The 21,481-nt window shown below is 53.9% G+C and overlaps 1 protein-coding gene across 1 annotated transcript; it reads left to right on the top strand.

The window, feature by feature from the left end:
• The first annotated feature begins 748 nt into the window (after window positions 1-748).
• On the top strand, window positions 749-15,482 carry HTR3A (5-hydroxytryptamine receptor 3A). The gene is made up of 9 exons (XM_078057515.1): window positions 749-764; window positions 4,986-5,152; window positions 6,046-6,090; window positions 7,985-8,094; window positions 9,779-9,948; window positions 12,198-12,358; window positions 12,709-12,919; window positions 13,028-13,249; window positions 14,681-15,482. Exons 1-9 carry the CDS (start codon window positions 749-751, stop codon window positions 14,977-14,979), a joined length of 1,401 nt encoding a protein of 466 aa, XP_077913641.1. The 3' UTR covers window positions 14,980-15,482.
• The last annotated feature ends 5,999 nt before the right edge of the window (window positions 15,483-21,481 follow it).

Below are 21,481 nucleotides of genomic sequence, written 5' to 3'. Positions count from 1 at the left end.
CAGGTCTCAGCACACACCACCCCATAGTGTCGGAGGGTCAGCCACATTCAGGCCGCCCCCCCACCCCTCCCACCCCCCCACCCCGCTTCCTGGCTCAGCCTCTCCTGCAGCCTTCTCTTTTCTTCCTCCCTCTGTGTCCCTCTTTGTGTCTCCCTTTCTCCTTGCCTTCTACTCCTAGCTTCCTTGTCTTTCTCAGTTTCCTGCTAATTTTCTCTTTTCTCATCTTTTGTTTTTTACTTCTCTCCCTTCTCCTTCTCCTTCTCCAGATCCCCCTTTTCCCGTAGTTTTACCTTCTGTTTCTTCGCACCCTGCCTGGGCTCCGTGCCTCGCTCAACACATTCCATGCCCGATGCTCCTTCCTGCTCTCTGTCTCCAGATTGCTTGAGTCTGTGGCAGGAGCGGGCTCCAGGCCACACTGGCCTCGGCTTGGAGCAAGAGAAGAGGGCGTGCCCCGTGGGTACATGCAGGGAGCCCCAGGGAGGACAAAATGAGGCACTTGGGGGCAGCAGTTAGGGCATGTGGAGGGGGGCAGGGGTTAGGGCATGCAGAGGGGAGCAGCTAAGTGTTGTTTGTTCTTGAATGATGAAACAACTGTAATGGAAACCCCAAGTGGGTTACTGCTACGCGCCAAACCTGGTAATGCCCACATGTAAGGGACCCCATCAGGGAACGGTATAATGCTATGTGCAGATTTTATAATGCACAACAAGAGGAAAAGTCCTAGAAATTTGCAGATTTCTAAGTGACAATGGCCAAAAATGGAGGTGAGCATGAGCCTAAGAATCTTTGTGTATCACTCCAGATGCTGGGCTCAAGGATGCATTTACGGATCCACAAGTACCCCTCCTGAGTTTGAGCCCCTTCAAGACCTCAACCTGGAGGCCTGGGGGCAGCCTGCTTCTTCTTGCCTTGCCTTGTCCTGTGGTCAAGCTTGGAGTCTGTATGCATTCATTCTGGGGTGGGGGTGTCTAGCTCTCTAAATTCCCTAGCAGTTTGGGGGTGCCTATTTTCTCCTATTCTACCACTTACCCCCATCTCCATTCCTCCAAAAGGAAATCCTGGAGATGATTTTCCTTGTTTTTCTAGATTGTGCAGTGAGGAAGCACGTGACTTAAGAGAAGGGTAGCCCAACCTCCTTGAGCTTGACTGAACATTCCAGGACAAGACTCTGGCTCATAGCCATATGAAGGGACTCCATCAGTGAAAGGTATAAATGCTAAATGCAGATTTCATCATGCACATGAATAAGGGGAAAAATCCAGACAAAACTGACAAGGACTCGTCCCTGCCCCAGGTGATTTTTTTTTTTAACTTAATTACAATTCAGAAAATTCTTCCTTCCTACAGTGTTCCCAGCCTATGCCACACTTAAATTCAATTGGAAAAGGAATGGAAAGGTATAAAAATGTTTGTGACTGAGGCTTGCCATGATCTGACACAGGTGCTTCTTGCTTTGAACACACTCGAGGTGGAAAAGTCCGCTTCTACTCCAAATGGTGACGTGGGATTCACTCAAATTCACAGCAATATTCTTCTCAGACAATTTTGTTGGCACGCAGTTGGGTATCTGAGGGATAGATCCTTTCCTATTCAATTTACAAAGGAAAGAGAAACACTTCTTCCAAGAAAACATTTAAAAGGAAAGTGTTAAGAATGCTCGTGAATTGATAATAAGCAAAGAAAGGAATGGGATGCAAAGTTAAGTGCGGATATATTTACTTCACTGTATACATATCACTGAAGAAAATTATAGAGGAATACACACCAAAATATTAACAGTGGCTGTCTCTGGGGAGTAAGTAAGCACACGGATGATTTTAATTTTTCTTCATATTTTTCTCTAACAAGCATGTATTTCTATTATAGTTTGATAACACATATTTATTATGTATATTAAAAATATATAAATATATTGGTATAGTTTATACTATATAGTTTATAGTATAAACTATAGATACATATATGTGTTGCTACTTAAATATTTAGATTTACATATTTAGATGAGAAAAATGAATAAATATGTAGATGAGGACAAACGAGCAGACATGTGGTAACCCTGGGTCCCCTTCTTCTGTCTGCCAAGGATGCCCGGTCACCTGCTTAGCTTGGGGCACGCATCACCCTGTGGTGTAAAGGAATGGCCTCCCTGCTCCCGCTGCCTCACCCCTCCCTGCCCCAGCCCCATGCTACCAAACCAGACTTGACATAAATGAGAGCAGCAACCCAGAGCACCTCCCAGCAGACAGGCCGCATCCTTGCTCCAGGGGCTCCTGCCGCCCCCCCCCCACCCCCGTTACTCCTTGGGGAATTTGGCCGGGCCACCTGGCTGGATGGGTGGACCGAGTCCTGCCGCATGACATCAGCTGGGCGGGCTCCTCTCTCACTGGCTCCCTCTCCTTCCCTCCCGCCCTGAAACCTGATCCAGCCGAGGGACTGATTGCAGGAAAACTTGGCGGCCGCCCACCCCCGGTGGCCCCGGGCTGTGTGAGGCTGCGGCCTCAGAAGGTGTGGAAAGCAGCCCGCCTGGAGGCAGGCTGGTGGGGACACGAGGCTGGCAGCGTGCGGGCAGGCTGCTCGTCAGCACGACTCACCCCGAGGCCCCGCCAAGGCACCCCACCCCGGGAGAGCTCACCATGCTGTTGTGGGTGCCACAAGCACTGCTGGCCTTGCTTCTACCCACGCTCCTGGCACAGGGAGAAGGTAAGGGGACCGGGGGCAAGCGCGTAGGAGTCGCTGGCCACCTGCCGACGGAGGGCAGGGGATGCTTGATTCCCCCAAGGGTCGCGGGAAGGAGGGTTTTGGGGCAGGTGCTGCTGTAGGAGAGTCAGGGATCTTGCCACAGGGGAGCATGAGAGAATTTTAAGGCACTGTGGTCCACCTCCAAAGTTGGGGTGGTTGAGTGCAGGTGGGGGCAGGGCTTGCCGAGAGGGGCCCACAGCAGCCTGGTACTTGGAAGTGTGTACGAAGATGCTAGAGAGGGGCTCCTCTCTTCTTTGCCCTGCCCCCAAACTCATGGAATGGCGGCTGCAAGGTACCTTGGAGCTCACTTGGTCTACCCCTTCTTGTTGTAAATGGGAATGCTGTGGTCCAGAGAGGGGGAGGAATTCACTCAAGGTCACACAGCGCCTTCGCAACAGAGTGGAGACCAGAACTAACAGAGCCATCTTTCCTCAACTTCCCTAGTCTTGTTGCACGGGTTCCCTGGGCCTCCTTTCCTAAAGTTCCCTTCCAAGGCTAAACTCCAGTGACACCAAACTTCTCCATATTCCCCCACCCACACTTTCCTGCCTTCCTGGGATACGAGGTGTTGGGGTCACAAAAGCATCTGTTTCCTTTTGCTACAAACAATATTGACTCCCCATTCCAGAAGGTTTTCTCCCCATCCAGAGCTAGGTTGGAGCTGGGGGCTGAAGCACAGTTAGGGTGCTGTCCCGGGGCTGGACGGATAGGAAGAGCTTAAGTGCACGATGGTTTTTCTCCCCTGAGCTGTCACTGGGGAAGCTCAGTGGGACAACAGACCCAGGCTGCATGTTAAGACTCTGGTCTGGGGGGCTTCCCTGGCTGAAGAGAAGTATCATCCCTCCCAGCCATAGCCTTTTGCTCTGAGGCCTGCAGGGCCCAGTCTGGTCAGATTCCCAGCAATGGGACCAGGGCTGCTGCTGGTGTAGTGAAGACACACAGAGATTTGGATTTGAATCTCATTTCCTCCACTTGCAGGGCGCAGGACCCACCTTTCTGAGCCTCGGGGACTCTTCTCTGTAAACGCTGTAGTCGTGACAGCCACCCCAGGGGGCTGCTCCAAAGCTGAAATGAATAATATGTTCACCAATGTTATTCCACAGGAGACGCTCAATAAATGGTCTCTCGTCTCCCGCCTCTTTCTGCTCTTCCCTGTCGTTCTGAGGGAAACGGAAAGTTTATCAGGGACAGGTGGGTGGGGAGGCAAAGGGGGGTCTGTAGGAGCTGTTGGCTGCATGGTGTGCACGCGCTACATAGACAAGGTGAGAGAAGAGGCACCTGCTGCGGGAAGGACCCAGGCAGCGCCCTGCCCGTCCTCTCACACCCCGTGCCCTGGCCCTCCAGGGCGTTCCCCTTCCCTACCCTATGCCTTTCACCTTCATACTTCTTGGCACCTCTCAGGAAGTGCTTCTACTATTTCCCAGAGGGATGACAGGTACACATGAAATCCCCATAGGATGGGGTTGGGTTTCCTCATCACTATTTGGTCCTTTACGCCTCCAGCTCTGGGGACAACTCGGTTTCTTCTCACCTCCCGTACACCCCACACCTAACCCTCTTCCTCCCTCTACCAGATCTGCCCACAGAGCAGCCCTCTGAAGGAGTCCTGGCCAACCCGCTCCCAGGAGTTTGTGTGTGTGCACGGCTGACTAGGGGGGTGGTTCTGCAGGAAGAAAAAGGAATGTCAGTGTTCACTGGATGGCTCCCCTCTTTCTTCATCAATAGCAGGCTGGGGTCAAGGAGCCAACGGGGATCCGGGCAGACGCTGAGGCAAACCCTCATGCAGACCTTGGTGCTTAGAGATTGTGCACTTGGGGCCACCTCTCCTTGCAGCCCCCTCTCCTTCCAGTACCACGTCCCGGGGCCACTCCTCCTTGGCTCCCCAGTGCCCCTCATCCGTCCCCCACAGGCCCACCTCCTCTGGCAGCCGCCTGCTCTCAACCTTTCTCAGCCCTCGCCCCCCTTAGACCTCACCTGTCTTGCAGCACCTGCCTTTGCAGCCCAGCTAGCGCCCTCCCTCACGTAAATGACGGTGTCGGTTACGCTTAGGAGACAACAGCCTCGGATCTGGGCAGGACTCTCTGCAGACAGAATGTTCCAATGATGGGAATTTCAGTCGGTGGGGGGATCTGGGAATCTGAGGTGGAAATAGTGGAGACGTTTTCCTTTTACTAGCTTTCAAACCAGGGCAAGAGAACTGAGGAAAGCCTCAGGCTCTGATGCCCACTTTGAACTGTTCTTCTCAGCCAGGCGCTGGAGGCATCACCAGGCCCAGAAGGCCGCCAGGCCGGCTCTGCTGAGGCTGTCAGATCACCTCCTGGCCAACTACGAGAAGGGCGTGCGGCCCGTGCGGGACTGGAGGAAGCCCACCACCGTGGCCATCGACGTCATTATCTATGCCATCCTCAGCGTGGTGAGCACTTGGCCCCAACCTGCCCTGCTCAGAGGTGGGCCTTTTGGGGTGGGAGACCATGGAAGGCCAGGTCACCCCCTGGGCAGTACAGCGGACCTTCAAGGACCCGGAGTCCCTGCGATCTGGCACCGACCCGTGTCAGGACAGATGACATCCCCCAACACCTGCACAGCGGCCCAAACCAGAAAGCGGGGTCACCTGTGCGGCGGCCTCTCCCAACCCTCACGGCTGGAGAACCACTTCCCACATGTGGTTCTTCACTCAGTGTATCGTGGTAACCACGTCTCCATGTGAGTTGTGTGCGGCTTCAAACTGTCCTGTTGCTCTCTAGGCCCTTGGTGTCTTACACAGGCCCCTGATACACGGCAGCTGTTGCCAAAGGGTTGTTGCAGAATTAATCCTAAACCAGTGATGAATCTTTCTCTCAGTGCTGTTTTGCACCTCTTGCCTGCACACTAGGGCAGGAGGGAGATACAGATCAGGTATATAGGCATACAAATACGTAAAAATATATAGACAGAGAGAGAGATGATATTTTCTGTATGTCTCCTCTTATCTCTATGTTATATATATTATATATGTAAAATACATGTAACGTAAGAGGCATATATATAATATGTATAACATAATAGAAAATAGTAGAATATATATATGTGTGTATTTATATATATGTGTATATATATATATATGAAATTTAAAAAAATTGGTTGTATTTCTTCCTAGGTGTCTCTAGTAAAAGACCAACTCTTCCTGGTTGGCCCCTTTTCCCCTTTTCGTCACTCTCTCTTCCCAAAGGAACAGGAACACAAAGCGGCAGCCCCTTTTGGGGGGTGTGTGCAAGGTGGACGCCCGCTCACAGGGCCCCTGAAGCTGAGCTCCCTTTCCCTTCACAGGATGAGAAGAACCAGGTTCTGACCACCTACATCTGGTACCGGCAGGTGAGCGCCCAGCCCTGCGCCCACCCTCATTTCCTGGGATCTGGGCCTCCCCTTCCAGGAAGGATTCCTCCATCTCAAAGGAATCAGGACCCTCAGAGGCCTTGGCGAGGGAAGGGGAAGGGAGAGGCTCAGAGGCAGACTCATGAGACAAGGAGTCTGGGCCCCTCTCATCTCAGGACTAGCAGTGGAAGGAAGCGTAACACTCAGTGGAGGAGAAATCCTCCAAACGCCTCTGGTTTCTGAGGGTTTCACAGCATCTCAAACAACGACTTGGGCAGCCTCTGTTGATGGAATACCTCCAGCGACCGGGAGCTCAATGGGCAGCAACTGCACTTTCAGACAACTCTTAATTGCTAGAAAGTTCTTCCTTCTATTAAGCCAGATATGATGACAACCAAACGGGGAGATTGACACGGGCTGATTCCATCCCCCGAGTCCTCACCCCCTCGGCCACCTCCCCACTCTCTCAGCTTCTGACCCGCGTCGCTCCGGCACTTGGTGGAAAGTCTCTGAGGCCTTTATGACGCATCTGGCGGGGAGCTGGTGGGGAGGGCAGGCAAACCGTGCAGGCTGCCGTCCACAGGCTGGTCTGCTCTGGCAGCCCCTGAGCTGTGGGGCAGGCATGAGAGCCAGAGGGAACCACAATGGCTGGGGAGAGCGGGCAGGAGGATGGGGCCGGTTCATAGCGCTCAAACCTGAGAGAGGCTCTGTCTGGGGACACGCCTGGCATATGCGGGTCTCAGTTAAATCCCTCCCGCTCCTCATGAGCATACTCCACTACCACCCGCTCAGGCAGAGAGTGGGGTGGAGGAAGATGCCAGAATGCTGATTCCTGCCGGACGGCTCTCTTCTGCCTCACCGAGAACTCTCACTACAGAGCACACCCTGCGTCACGGAAAGGGGCCCAGCAAGAACAGGCAGCCTGGAGCTCCTGTCCTGGGACATCTGGCTTAGGTCCCATCCCTGGACCTCAGGGTCACTTGTCTGCCCGGCAGTGAGGGGATGCCAACCTACGGGGCCAGAATCAGAGACGCAAACTAGACTCAGGCCCTGCCTGCACTGAGCTCACAGGCTATGGGGGCCACAGACACAGGGACAGACCAGTGAATGCAGCAAGAACGAGGTGCCAACCATGGGAGCACGGAGGAGGCACATAAACACCCAGCCTGGGAAGTGGGGGTCACGGATGGTTCCTGGAGAAGGGAGCAGACAGATGCTTTGGTTAAGTCTGGAGGGACGATTAAGACCTCCCTCAGGGGAGAAGACCGGGATTGCAGCGCGGGAGCGCGCGGATGTGCAGAGGTGTGGGGGCTTCACTGCACGCGGCTGGAGGCAAGAAGCCACAGAGCAGCAGAATTAATGAGGCTAGCGAGAATGCTGGAGGTCAGATGATGCAGGCCTTTGCTGGCCGTGAGGTCTGACTCTATCCCAAGTGCAAGGTTCGCCACGGGAGTTTTAAGCAAGGGAGTGACATGATTAAGGTGACATTTTAGATCAGTCATTCTGACAGGATGGTGAACAATGCATTGATCAAAACTTAACAACAACCATCTCTGCCCTGTGAGGCGCGTGCTATTATCTCAATTTACGTGTGAGCAGACCAAGACCCAAGAAGCTGTTTGTCCAAGATCCCACAGTTGGTGCATGGGATATTCAAGCAGGAGAAATGACCGCATGCCTTCCCCGGGCAAGGCTTCATCTGCCTGGGTCATGTTTGCATGCTGGGAGTGTGTGAGCACAGAGGTCGGGGGGACCCTCAGGTATTGCCGAGTGATTTGGAGGCCATCAATACCCAGATTCCCCCCGAGTGGTGAAGTCATCCCAAGTTGTTGATGCCCTGCCCCCCGCCCAAAATGGAGGGGGCTGCCTGTGACCATCCCCACTCCTCCCCTAGTACTGGACTGACGAGTTTCTCCAGTGGAACCCCGAGGACTTTGACAACATCACCAAGCTGTCCATCCCCACTGAGAGCATCTGGGTCCCGGACATTCTCATCAATGAGTTGTGAGTGCTGTCATGCAATGCTGGGTGGCCCAGTGGCTCCGGGGCTGGGGAAGGACAGGGCATGGGGACAAGACTCTGCTGTTGCATGAAAGGTCCCTCCCAGGCCTGCAGAACTGTAGGTAACTGTAGGGGTTAGCTTGGGACCCAATTCCCCCTTTGTGTTTTTTTTTTCTCCTTTCTTTTTAAAACTCCTCTTTTTTTCTATGCCTGATGTTGAAACCTTGCTTTTCTTGGTCCGAGGGCCCCCTTCCTGGGGAAGGGAAGCTGATGAATGAGTCCCCACTTTATAATAGCCCAATGAGGGACAGTTGCCTTTTTATTTATTTATTTTTATTATTTATTTATTTATTTAATAAAGATTTTATTTATTTATTCATGAGAGACAGAGAGAGAGAGAGGCAGAGGGAGAAGCAGGCTCCCAAGGAGCAGGGAGCCTGATGCGGGACTCGATCCCAGGACCCTGGGATCATGACCTGAGCCGAAGGCAGACGCTTAACCATCTGAGCCACCCAGGCACCCGGACGGTTGCCTTTTTAAAGGGGACAGTGAGGTTACCGAAAGAGATGAAGTTCCCCAGGGGTCACCACCTCTGGTCACAGGGTGATTTGGAGCTGGGAGATGCTCAGACCTCGCCAGTCACACAAGTGACTGGCTATCTCCAGCTTGTACCCCCGATGAGAAGTGGGTACCACCATCCTTTATGACCAGCAGCTGAACACTGTCTCATGGGGCCCCGGGTAACATCCCTTCCCCCCATCCTTCAGGCTCCTTCAGGCTCCTCTGCCTGGGCTTCTGAATGCAAGGGCACGGAAGATGGCTGTGGGAGACAGTTGGAAGGAGGAGGTGGCCCGGGGCCAGTAGCCTTCCGCCCAGCAGGCACTGCATTGTCTAAAGCCTGGGGTGCCACTCACACTGTTTTTCAGGGGAGGCAGCTGACCTAGAGCCCCATGATCTGCATAGCTCAGGCTGGAGGGATCCCAGTTCCTGGCTGGATCTCCACTTAAACCGTGAAGTAGCCTGAATCTTGGTTTCTCATCTCTCAGCCTGGTTCCACAGGAGGCTGCAGGCTCAGGACGCCCAGCTCAGGCCATTCTGTGCCGCGGCGGTCACTTGGGAGCGCCTCGGGGTTGGGGATCTTCCAAGAGAGTGGGGCTAAGTCTTGCAGAACTTTCCCACCTTGCCTCACTTCTTCTCAATGATTTCTCTAGTTCCTTCTCCTCCAGGCAAAATCATTCTCATGTCAACAGGATTTCTAGGGATGGGGAGCAAAGAGAAGCCTGAGTCAGGACGGAACCCAATGTCCTGCTTTCCCACTGAGCCTGCCCATTGTCACTGAGCCGCTACTCCCGGGAGCTGAGCTCTGCCCAGCTGGGTGGCTGGTGGCGTAGGGACAGCTAGGCATGCACGTTAGAGCCGGTGGCTGTGAGGTGCATGGAATCCCGGCCTGCCTTTTGTGGCTAGGTTCCCAGGGGAATAAAGGAGCAATGCCCTTTCCTGCTTGGAAAGTAGCCCCGACAAGGGCAGGTAAGAAAGCCTACCATAGATAAGAAGGAAACTGTGCAGGTTGTCCTGCTGCCCAGACCCTTCCTGAGTTTCTATCCCTGCTGCGTTGCTCAGAGACCTTCAGGCTCCCAGAGCTTGACCTGCTTCTTGAGCCCCCAAACTGACCCTCTTCCCTGGCCAGTGTGGACGTCGGGAAGTCTCCAAGCATCCCGTACGTGTACGTTGGGCATCACGGCGAGGTCCAGAACTACAAGCCCCTCCAGGTGATGACCGCCTGTAGCCTCGACATCTACAACTTTCCCTTCGATGTGCAAAACTGCTCCCTGACCTTCACCAGCTGGCTGCACACCAGTGAGTACAGCACAGGGCTCCGGGAGGGGGCGGGGCGCGGAGGGGGGTGGTCCCTGGAGCACCTGCAGGAGGAGCACCCCCAGGAGGCTCTCTCCTTCATCCAAGTCACTTCCTGCTTATTTCCTTAATGCCGCTGAGCCTGGGTCTCCTCCTCCAGACGGGCCTCTGTGCTTGCCCTTGTCGCCTCCCTCAGTTGTCGCCAGCGTCCAGTGAGACAATGTAAACTGGCGCAGGACATTCAGTAAGGCCAGGATGTGGCCCTAAGTGTCCCTCACTTGTCTTCAACACTGACGCACCCCTCCCTCCTCTCTCCCCCAGCTTTCGGCAGTAACCTCCTAGTCTGTCCCTTCCAATTCGTGCTCCTCATAGCAAAGGGGGAGCATTTATTAAAATGCAAATCGGATCACATCGTTCTCTGCTTAAAAACCTCCGAGGCTTCCTGGCACTCCTGAGACAGAGTCCAGATCCTTCACCTGGCCCACAGGGCCTGCCCTCAGCTCACCATTTCAGCCTCAACCCCGTGCATGCTCCCCTGAGCTCGGCTCCAGCCCCCCTGCCTTCCTTTCCAAGCCCCGAAGCCCCTTGTTCTCTCCCTTTATCCCAGGCTGCTTCCTCTCCTGGGCCCCCCAGCCCCCTCCCCCTCCCTCTCCTGTTCCCCTTCCCACCCCACTCCTGCCCCCAGCCCCTCCTAGTGTGGCCAAGCCTCCTGCTCACCTAATCCCCCGCATTGGCTCAGGGCCTCAAGGAAAGCCGTCTCCTCTCCAGACTAGGCCTCCCCATTGCGCAGTTCTATAGCAACCCGTTCTCCCCACTTCCGTTGCACGCTTAGGTGCTCGTTCAATGTCTGCTTCTCTAGCAGAGATAAGCCCAGAGAGGGCAGGACCACGATTTCTGACCCACCGGTAGGCCCCCAGGACAGTGGCTGGCACAAAAGAAGGTGCTCAGCAACTTTTATTTAGTGGATGAATGCCAGGTGCTCACTATAGCCTAGTGAGGTGAGCGTGATGCTCCTGCAAAAAGGCATCCTCCGCCTCTGTCTGATTATATCACACTAACTGTACATTACAAAGATAACGTATAACTTCCCTGGACAAAAACCAGAATTACAAATAATCTTTGACTTTTCACCTTTACCTTCAATCCCAAACTCCTCACCAAAAACTCGCCACACCAGGACTTCACAGCTTTTATCAGTATAAGCTTCATATGGCGCATTCTTCCAGATCCTTCTCTAGGCCTGGCATATACCTGTGCATACACACCTATGGAAAGCCCATGGAATTTATTTCATATGTTTTTATTTTACTAAATGTGTCATTTATGCTACTGCTACCTGATTCTTTTCGCTCAACGAGAGGTCTTGGACATTTTTCCGAGTAAGTGCATATTTAGATCTTTCTCATAAATGTTGCCTGCTGTAGGATAGCTTGGGGTTTGGATGCATCATAGTTTAGTAAGCTTTTTCCTGATTGGTGGAAAGACATGTAGATCTTTCCCTATATTTTGCTGTAATGGATACTCCTGGCATTCTAGTATATATCTGTTTTTCTAGTGGGGATGCGGAGAAGTAAAACTGCTATTCTGTAAGTGAAGATTTCACTTATTTCCCTAGTTCACCTTTATTCTTCCTTTCTTTCTCTTTTTCTTTCTTTCTTTCTTCTTTCTTTCTTCTTCAGAGAGAAAGTACACAGGCACTAGCAGTGGGGGGGGGGGTCAAGGGAGAGGGAGAGAGAGAATCTTAAGCAGGCTCCATGCCTAGCACGGAGCCTGATGTGGGGCTCAATCTCAGAACCCTGAGATCCTGACATGAGCTGAAATCAAGACCTGGACGTTAACCAACTGAGACCTTAGCTCACCTTTAAGGGCAGGGAGCCCTATCAGGGGAAAGGTAAAGAATGTTGACTTTTGTTCATTTCAAAAATCGGTAACCCTAATGGAAACACAGAAGGTTTGGAAGGGGTATGTGTCGGGGGGTGGGGGGGGGACAGAGACAGAGATAGAGAGAAGGAGAGAGGGGGCTTTCTAATAAGTCGTTTGTCTGGTTCTGGTTCTTTGCATTTCACTGTGTGTTTTCCTCCAGGCTGTCACTCCCCTTGCTACAGCCCCTCTACCCCAGATGGGTGGTGCCATGTGCACTGTTACCTCATTTGGTAGCTGAGGAGACTGAGGCTGCAGGCCAAAGGCGAGTGAGCTAAGCCCCATCCCAGGGTCTGCAGCCTCCAGAGCCGGCTTGCTTTCTTCCCTCTCAGTCCAGGACATCAACATCTCCCTGTGGCGCTTGCCGGAAAAGGTGAAGCTCGACAAGACCCTCTTCATGAACCAGGGCGAGTGGGAGCTTCTGGGGGTGCTGACCCAGTTCCGGGAGTTCAGTATGGAAGACAGCAACCATTATGCAGAAATGAAGTTCTACGTGAGTGGGACTGGGGCCGGCACAGGGGGACGACCACCGGAGCTGCAGGGACATGAGACCCACGTGGACTCCGGGAGGCATGGCAGGGGGGTGGTGGAGAACCTCCGCAGCCCTTTTCCCAGCTCCAGGGTCACACTTGTGCCTTGGAACTTCAGGGAAGTAGGTGGGGAAACTCAGTGGACTCGTCCCTTACTCCTCCTCGATCCAGAGGCAGAACATGAGGTCGGTCCAATTTCCTCTCTCGGCCTGGAAGCTCCACGAAGCAAGGGGGTCTGGGATGGGCTGGGGGTTCCTGGGCGCAGAGCCCGTCTGCCCCGGCTCTCCTCGCACAGCTCCCGTCCTGGTCTTAGGTGGTCATCCGCCGGCGGCCCCTGTTCTACGCGGTCAGCCTGCTCCTGCCCAGTATCTTCCTCATGCTCATGGACATCGTGGGCTTCTACCTGCCTCCAGACAGTGGCGAGAGGGTGTCCTTCAAGATCACGCTCCTCCTGGGTTACTCCGTCTTCCTGATCATCGTGTCGGACACGCTGCCGGCCACGGCCATCGGCACGCCCCTCATTGGTAAGCCCCCCCCCCCCCTCGGGCAAGCGCGCGCCGCGGCGGAGGAACCGAGACACCCGCCCCTCCCACCCGCGCTGCGCGGGCCCCAACCCCGCCCCGTGTGCACAGGGGTCTACTTCGTCGTGTGCATGGCGCTGCTGGTGATAAGCTTGGCCGAGACCATCTTCATCGTGCGGCTGGTACACAAGCAGGACTTGCAGCAGCCCGTGCCCGCCTGGCTGCGGCGCCTGCTTCTGGGGCGGGTGGCCCTGCTCCTTTGCCTGGGCGAGCAGCCGGCTCCTCGAAGGTCCCCAGCCACCTCCCCAGCCACCAAGACGGATGATTGCCCAGGTGAGAGAGGGAGAGGGGAGTCCCACACAGGGGGCCTGGGCGTGGGGACGTGGTGGAGAGCCTGGGGCTGGCACGACGGGACGGGCCAGGGTCTGGGCGGGCCCTGGGAAGTGGGTGCTGTCCTGCACACGGCACCCCAGGCCCGGCCTCACGGGGAGGCAGCAGAGTTCCCTGTGGCTGAGCATGTCGGGAGCTGAGACTTCTGGGCTGAGAGTAGCCTTTCTCTGAGACCGGCCCCCACAGCGAGCAAATGGATGCCCCTCAGGCGGTGATGGGACTTCTTCCCAACAGGGCTAGGTCTGCAGCCAGGATTTCCCGAACTCTTGCATTCCATCAGCTCAGAGACCAGGTCCCTTCGAATTTCAAACACCTATGAGCCGGAGAGCCGGGGTGCCGGGGACATGGAATGTGGGGCTTGTTTCCCCTGAGACATTGTAACAGCCACCATCTGGTGGCGGGGACGGACAGGGGGGTCGTTGTGCTTGCTGATATATTTGTCCAGGGCTTTGGGCCAGGCATGTGCATCTTCTGTGCATTATCACAGGTCGGCCTCAGGCCCCCAATAGCGTTCCCATCCTCATTTGTCAAATGAGGAAACAGAGGCATAAGGCCAAATAGCTGGCCCTTAAGTCACAGAGCCAGGAACTGGTGAAACTGGAACCCAGGCCCATCTGCTGCTAAGCTGGTATTTCTAACCACTCCACCCGCTTTCGTCCTCCCTTCTGGCAAGAGCTGGGCCTTCTATAGAAGGTGTATGGTTAACTTAAGACCACCTCATCTTGAACAGGTGAGCTAGTACTCCAGCCCAATGCCCAGTTTTACTGCTCACCTGCAAGGTAGCCACAGCTGAAGGTGTATTTCCAGGTGCAGAGGACTTGGGTTGGAGTCATGGAGAAGAGGACAGCAAGGCATAAGGGGGAGAGCAGTGGATTCACAGCCCAGATACCTTAGGCCTTGGTGGCCTCCCATTTAAATGATGCTCCAGGTGTGACCACAGGCTCATCACTTAACCTCTCCGAGCTTTAGCCCCTTTGTATAAAATGTGCGAGTAATAACTACTCCTACACGGCCTCTCTCACGGGCTATTGTGAGGCTCAAATGAAATAATAGGTGTCAAATTGCTGGAGGAAGCCCGTGTGTTTTAAAAAAATGCACAGGAAGAATTAAACACCAAATCCATGATCTCGGTGACCTGGGGAGCGAATGGAGGCTGTGACTAAGGAGGGGTACACAGGAATCTCCAACTGTGTTGCTTTCCTTATTTGCTTAAGTCACATGGTGGGTACACAAATAGGTAAGTTAACCTCTATAGTCTTTATGTCTGAAATTGTTCATAACAATATCTGCAAGCCGCTGCAGAAACAGAAGGGACGGTGTTCGGACCGTTCTGCTGAGCCTCCCTCCTTTGCCAACGCGCTACCCTTTTTCCAGACATGGGAAACCCCTGCAACCACTTGGGAGGCCCCCGGGACTTGGAGAAGACCCCGAGGGGCCCAGGCAGCCCGCCCCCACCCCCGCGGGAGGCCTCGCTGGCTGTGCGAGGGCTGTTGCAGGAGCTGGTCTCCATCAGGCGCTTCCTGGAGAAAAGAGACGAGAGCCGAGAGGTGGCCCGGGAGTGGCTGCGCGTGGGCTCAGTGCTGGACAGGTTGCTCTTCCGAATCTACCTGGTGGCGGTGCTGGCCTACAGCATCACCCTCATCGTTCTGTGGTCCGTCTGGCAGGACTCTTGAGTGGGCACGGCCCAGCGTGGGTGTGGGGGTGTCAGGCACTGTTTAGAACGGGGAGGGGAGAATTTCAGGGCCCAGAGGATGCCACCGATGTTTTCAAGACCCTGTCCAAAGCCAGTGTGTCTCAGAAACTCTGAACCAGGGCTGTGACTCTTCCCCAGAAAGCTCGGCGTTCAAGACCCGTTCGCCCCCCGCCCCCCACCAACTTATCATGGCTTTAAAACATGCTGTCTTAGATCAGGACAAACCGAGGCATTCCCTAACTTTATTCTATGGATCTGTGCATCAAGCCTTGGTTTCCCCCTTGTCACCTCCCTGCATACGGCACTTTGGACTTCTGCTCATCTCCCTCAACCTTGGTTTTAGATTCGAGGCAAACCAACTCTCTGCTACACAGGGCTGGTAACACCTCAGTAGGTTTATCCGGCCCTACTGTCTCCTTCTTCACCTCACCTGTGGCCACTTCCCTGAACACTCTTGTTCCGTGAGATGATGGGGTGGGGGCAGGTGGGGGCAATAAAATACAACGAAGCCCTAGACTCTCTTCTTAACCATTTGTTAGCAGCTGGGTGGGTGGAAGAAGTGCAAAGTTACTGGTAGAAATGAGGTAGAGGTATTATCTGTGGTTTCAGTTATTTGGTGCTTTCTGCCCTGGAGAATCAGGAGGTGACCAAACAGTGGCCGTTAAGACACACTAGGAGGTAGAATCCAAGGTGGGAGGGTAAGGACCACCAACACTTACCAATGGAAAGGTGAGGAGTGGGAAGGTTGGTTCTGTGAACCCCTAGGAAGATGCTGGAAGTGTCTGCACAGTCCTGTTACCATTCTGGCCTCATGGTCTCTGGGGGAAGCTGGCAGCAAGCTCTCCCCCTGCTAGAGGACCCCGCCGTGGAGGTAAGGACATCAGCACCAGGGCCAGCACTCGCTGGTTTGGTCTTTGGAAGACAGGAAACCCAAGGCTTGAGTTTAACTATCTCCTTTGGGAACTCTCCGCAGCCGGCTCCTGGCACATTCACCCAAGTGCAGGACCAGGAGAGAGGCAGAGTTGGGGGCATGGTCTTTGGTGTTACTTCTCATATCCTGGCCCGCTCTCCCAAACACCAGGGTTTATAAGACATGCTAAGGAGTGCCCCAACTCTATCACTCCCTCACTCCATCCATCTAACAAGTGTTCAGAGGAAAGAATGCCAGAACCCACCAGAGGGACCTTAGTGTCACAATGTTTGCTTGAGGCTTTCTCTGGCTCACCGTTCTCATTCCAGCCCTCGGGCTGCCTGTCACTCAGAGGAAGGCATGGGGGAGATGGACTGAACCTGCCAGTCTAAAGGGAAAGGACCCAAAAGGAATATCTGGGATGAACCATTCTGGGCTGGCCAATCATAAGGGTTTTGGTGTGAAACACCCGAAGTTATACCTTCTCGTGATCCCAAACTGCAGTTCTAGTGTGTAGACCATCCTGGGAGGCTGGGTGGGTGGCAGACCTTGGGCCCTTGGGAGCTTCAAGACTGGGAGAGCCTACAGACTGCAGGAGACTTACCTGTTTTAGCTTCTCTCAGCTTCTTCACATGTTCCCCAACATGCAAAGTGGACTCATTAAATATTGTCTAACTGGCTGCTGGTTCCTAAGGTGAATTGGGAATGAAGTTTCCCCTGCTATTTCCACCCCAGACATATGTGCTTTTGCTACTAATTAGGGATTTTATATTTGTTTTGTTGTTGGGTGGATATCAGGGTCCTCAAGCAAAAAGCAGGAGACTGTGCGGGGCTGGGGATTGGCTGCACTCACAGTTGTTGCCTCCCATTGAGCAGAGATTGGGCTAAAGGTGGGCTCTGTTCATCCAAACTCTCTCGGGATGGTTCTGAAAGCTCATACTTGGAGCCTGGTCTTGGGACCAGAAGCTGCCCCACTCCACTAGGATTTGCTGGGGCTGATTCTCATGCCTCGGGCCAGGGAGAGAGAAAGGGGGACAGTCCGGTACTATCAATGCACCACTGGTCAGTAAGTGGGTGGCTATTGACGAAGTGTCCGACCAGAGAGCTAGTAAGACACTAATCAACCTATTGATTCCTCATCTCCCCCCTCCCCACCCTTCACCCACAATCAATGGGGCAACAGAGCCGAGCACTGAGGCACCCAATTAACCACCTTGAGAATGAGCCACCCCGTGTAACATCTTCTGCTCCACTAGCCGCAGCCAATCAGCTCATCGATCCAGCACCCAGACTGTGCTGCTCAGGAACAGGAAACTGAGGCCCAGGGCCAGAGAACCCCCAGTGTACTACCTCTCATCCATCAATACTGATCTTGAGCTCCTCCCAAGGAGACCTTTACCCTGTCTGGGATATGAGAACGCCCAGAATTTCCTCCCCACCTGTTCTGTCTCCCAGAACCTGCTCCCTTCCTTCACTCTGCTGCTTCAGCTCATTGCCTCTCATGAGAAAACCAGAAACCACTTCTATCTTAGTGTTTCTGAGAAGCTTGCTGGTTCTCTGTCTTCTCTCCACTCCTCTCCTGCCGCCTTTCCTCGCCACCCACCATACTTCAGCTCTCGCCTTCTTTTCCTACTCACCCTGCTTTCCAGACCTGTCACGTGTGTGCAAAAGATCCCACTGAAGGTCTCGAAAGTGCCCAGCATGAACCCCTCCAGCCCTCTGGATTCATGGCTGGCGCTGCTCAAGGTGCAGAGCCCACCGCCACCATCCCACTGGGGAGGCTGCCTTTCCATAGGGACAGCAGTAGCCTGGGCGCAGTGACCTCAGGGGTCCTGACACAAGTGGACCTCCCCTGGCTTCCAGGACAGTCCAGGGAGAGGAGCTGAGCTCAGAGTCAGGATACGGGAGATTTCCCTAAGAGAACAGGAGAGAGGAAAAGTTGCCAGGTGGGGTGAAGGCGGGGAGGGAGAGCCTGGAGAGGGGTGGGGTTCAGCAATCACTAGCCAGCTTCTCCTCCCTCCCCCACCTCCCCCCAGCCTCTGAATCAATACATTTTGAATCTAATCTAATAACAGAGATTTAACGAGGGGATAATGCACGTGGAGCGGCCAGGCGCTTTGTCTCTGCTTTCATGCGGCAGCTGGGGCCCATTATCCGGGGACAATGCCCCATGCTAATCACTCCCTCTCTCCTCCGAGTGCTTGAGTGCTCGGGGAGGGGTGGTGGGCAAAGAGGGCACCTCCTCCCTGATTGGAGGGGAGTGGAGGGGTGGAAGCGGGGGGAAGAAGTCGAGAAGGGTCTGGATGGGCCCCACACAATTGTCTTGACCTGACACCAACTCCTCGGCCCTCTCCCCAGGCCCACACTGTCCGCCCTGACCAGTCAGGGTCAGGGAGCCCTTACTGCGCACAAACAGCAGATAATTACCTATCAGCTGCAAGTCCCAGTGGCTGGGAGTTGGGTGGGTTTTTTTTTTTTTTTTTTTCTTTTCTTTTCGCTAACTTGGTCCTCTATAATTTAAGCTCTCCCATTAATGCTTGTGATTGGCCAGCCCTGACTGTCATGGTTAGAGAATTAAACTGTGGTTTAGAGACCAAGAATACCCGTCTCTGAAACACAGCCACTTCTTCTCTCTCTTCTCTCTGGGACTTTATAAATGGACTTGACCTGCAGGAGGAGGTGTGAGGTTAGACTATAGCAAGGGCTTCCTGATAATCATCTTGACACGGATTAGATTGGGAGTCTGAAGGTGGAGGAATGGAATCTAATTTTCGAGAAGCCTTGAAAGACAGAGAGCCCTGTATCTAGGTTGGGAAGGGACAGACCAAGGAGGAGAGATCTGCCTCAGTTTCCACTGTCAGCACTCTAGTTGGAGGGAGCCCAATGCCTGCAGTGGCCAGTCCCATTCCTTTCTGCAACACAGTTATTGGGGGCCCTGTGGGTGCACAGGGTAGCTGCCACACACTCGCATCTTGGCCCCATCACACGCCCGCTGTGAAACCCTGGACAAGGACTTAACTCCTCTATGCATCCATATTCTCATTTGCAAAGTGAGGAGCATATTAGTCCCTGGCCTATCGGTATTGTGGGCACCATGCTCCCAACGTGGGGCAAAAGCCCAGGGAAGCATGAGGCTGGAGTTGAGAGATGGCTCGTGGCGTATCAGCCCTTCCTCCGTCTGCTCACATCACACTCTGAATGGGTGAGAACTCTCCCCAGGAAGACTGAAGATGAGGCCTTTGTCCTTCTCATCTGTCCCCACTGCAGAGATGGGCAGGGAGAGGTGAGCTGGTCACTCATCATAAGGCCCGTGGGAGCTCAAGTTCCTGTCCCCAGCAGCCTGGATTCAGACCTCTGTGCCCCATACCTTTGTGTCTCCTTTTCTCCCATTACCGCCCCCTTCCCTCACCCCACACATTCCCAGCTCCTTAAAACCACAGCGTTGAATTCCTGCTCTGGGAAGGTGTATGCATGCCTGCCCCGATCCTGGCTAGGTTTCTCCCATTCCATTCCACTGTGTCCCTGTCTGCAAAGAGAAGGAAACTATTGGCAGAGGGATGCACCATGTGTACGACTGTGGGAACCTAGGGTTCACATCCCCGTGTCTGGGAGAACCCCACCCTCACGACTTAGAAAGATCTAGCCTAAGGCCTGGAGTGAGATGTCAATCTTTGGCCAAGGGGAACCACGACCCTGTCTTTTTGAAGTCTGTCCACAAGGTGGCAGCAGAGTCCAGAAGGTCTATCGAGGGGTCTTGAAACACCACCCTCTTCCCTTCTCCCCCAGGGCCTCTGAAGCCCCCTTCCTTCTGGGCCAGCCCTTTTGTTCCAGGGTGCTTGGTGCCCTTTTGGTGCTCTGGGCAGAGACTGTCCCCCTCCCCTGTCACACACTTGTGGCCACACTGATCGCTGAGCACTGACCTTGCTTCTGAGCTCAGCCCGGACTCCAGGCTAAGCCACACACTTTGTTGTTCCTCTGCTTTCTGCTTATGCATGATATTAGTTCCTGGTAGCAAAGAAGCTGTTTTACCCAAAGCCATACACATACAGGCCCATGGAGGACTCTCAGCCTTTCTCTTCCGCCCGTGTCTCCAGGGCGCCAGCCCCAGCCCATCCCAAACTGGCTGAGATGGTTCTCAGTGGTCCTGGGAAAAGCAGGAGAGAAGGTGCTGCCCAGAGCGGGTGCTGGTTGGGGGTCAGTAGGCACACAGGGGCGGTGGGACATGGGGATACTTGTGTATCAGCTCTGGGGTCAGCGGCGAAGAGGTGAAGTTGGTCCCAAATGCGGGGGGGAGCCATCCCAGCACAAAGCTCGAATCTTTGCAGTTGCCACACGGGGGGAGGGGGGGCTGGTGGGCGGGAGCCGTCTCCTGCTACCGCTGTACTAAGTCACCACTCTAAAAACGCAAATGTCTTATCTTGCAGTTCTGGAGGTCAGAAGCCCCAAATCAGGGTTGTGTTCTTTGCAGAAGCTCTTGGGGAGATCTGTTTTCTTGCCTTTTTCAGATTCTAGAGGCCACCTGTACTCCTTGGCTCTCGGCCCCTTTCCCGTCTCCAGAGCCAGGACTGGAATAATAGCTCCAGACCGCTCTGCTTTGTCACGTCTCCTTCTCTGACTCTTGTGCTTCCTCCTCTTACAAAGACCTTTATGGGTACAGTGGGCCCACCTGGATAATCCAGAACCATCTCCCCATCTCCAGATCCTTAACTTCATCATAGAGGCAAAATTCCTTTTCCCGTGCAGTGCGGCATGATCACAGGCTCTGGGGACTAGAAAGAGGACATCTTTGGGGGAACCACACCGTTCTGTCTACCACTGTGTGAGATCTTGTGCAAACTGCTTAACTTACTTTCCTCATCTGTAAAATCCATTCAATTGCAGCACCTGCCTGACGGGATTGTCAATGAGGATTAAAAGAGCCAGCATAAGTAAAGGGTCCAGCACAAAGTAAATGCTTGATGAATTTTAACTACGTTTTTCTTATTGCTCTTATGCATAAACCTAGAAGCTTCCTGCCCAGCCCCCTGCACAGCAAAACAAGGTGTGGTGCCTCTCGGACCCATTTAGTTAATACTATGTAGAAAATATACTTCCTATTAGGCAATGTTCCTTCGTGCAATCATTTAGGGTGATGTTGACTGTGTTCCTTTATTACTTAGGAGAAGGGACTGTGAAAGCAGAACCTGAGAGGCCAGGAGCCCAGGAGCCCAGCCTGGCAAGAGATAATAGGATCAGGTTGAGGCAGGCTCTCTCTTTGCCCTCCTCCCCGACTCCCAGAGTCTGCTCATCTTCCCAGTGCGCAAAGCCTCTTGACAGTGGTAAGAGTTTCTCGGGGCAAGAGGCGTTAAATACGGGATGGGGTCTGAAATCACTTCCCTTCTCCTGATCCACCTTCTTTGAGAAAATACACAGAGGCAGGAGAATGGACAGGATGACCTCTAGAGGACCTTCGCAGCGTAGGGTCCAGGAAACACTGCCTGTCCATCGAGGTGACACTTAATCATGGCTTAGGCTCCAGTCTGTGCTCTGTCCTTTTCTCTTGGCTGACATATCCCACCCCACTGCCCCTTTC

The sequence above is a fragment of the Halichoerus grypus genome, chromosome 11 (genome assembly GCF_964656455.1).
Source record: "Halichoerus grypus chromosome 11, mHalGry1.hap1.1, whole genome shotgun sequence".
Taxonomy (NCBI): Eukaryota; Metazoa; Chordata; class Mammalia; order Carnivora; family Phocidae; genus Halichoerus; species Halichoerus grypus.
This window is presented reverse-complemented; position numbering and strand designations above follow the sequence as displayed.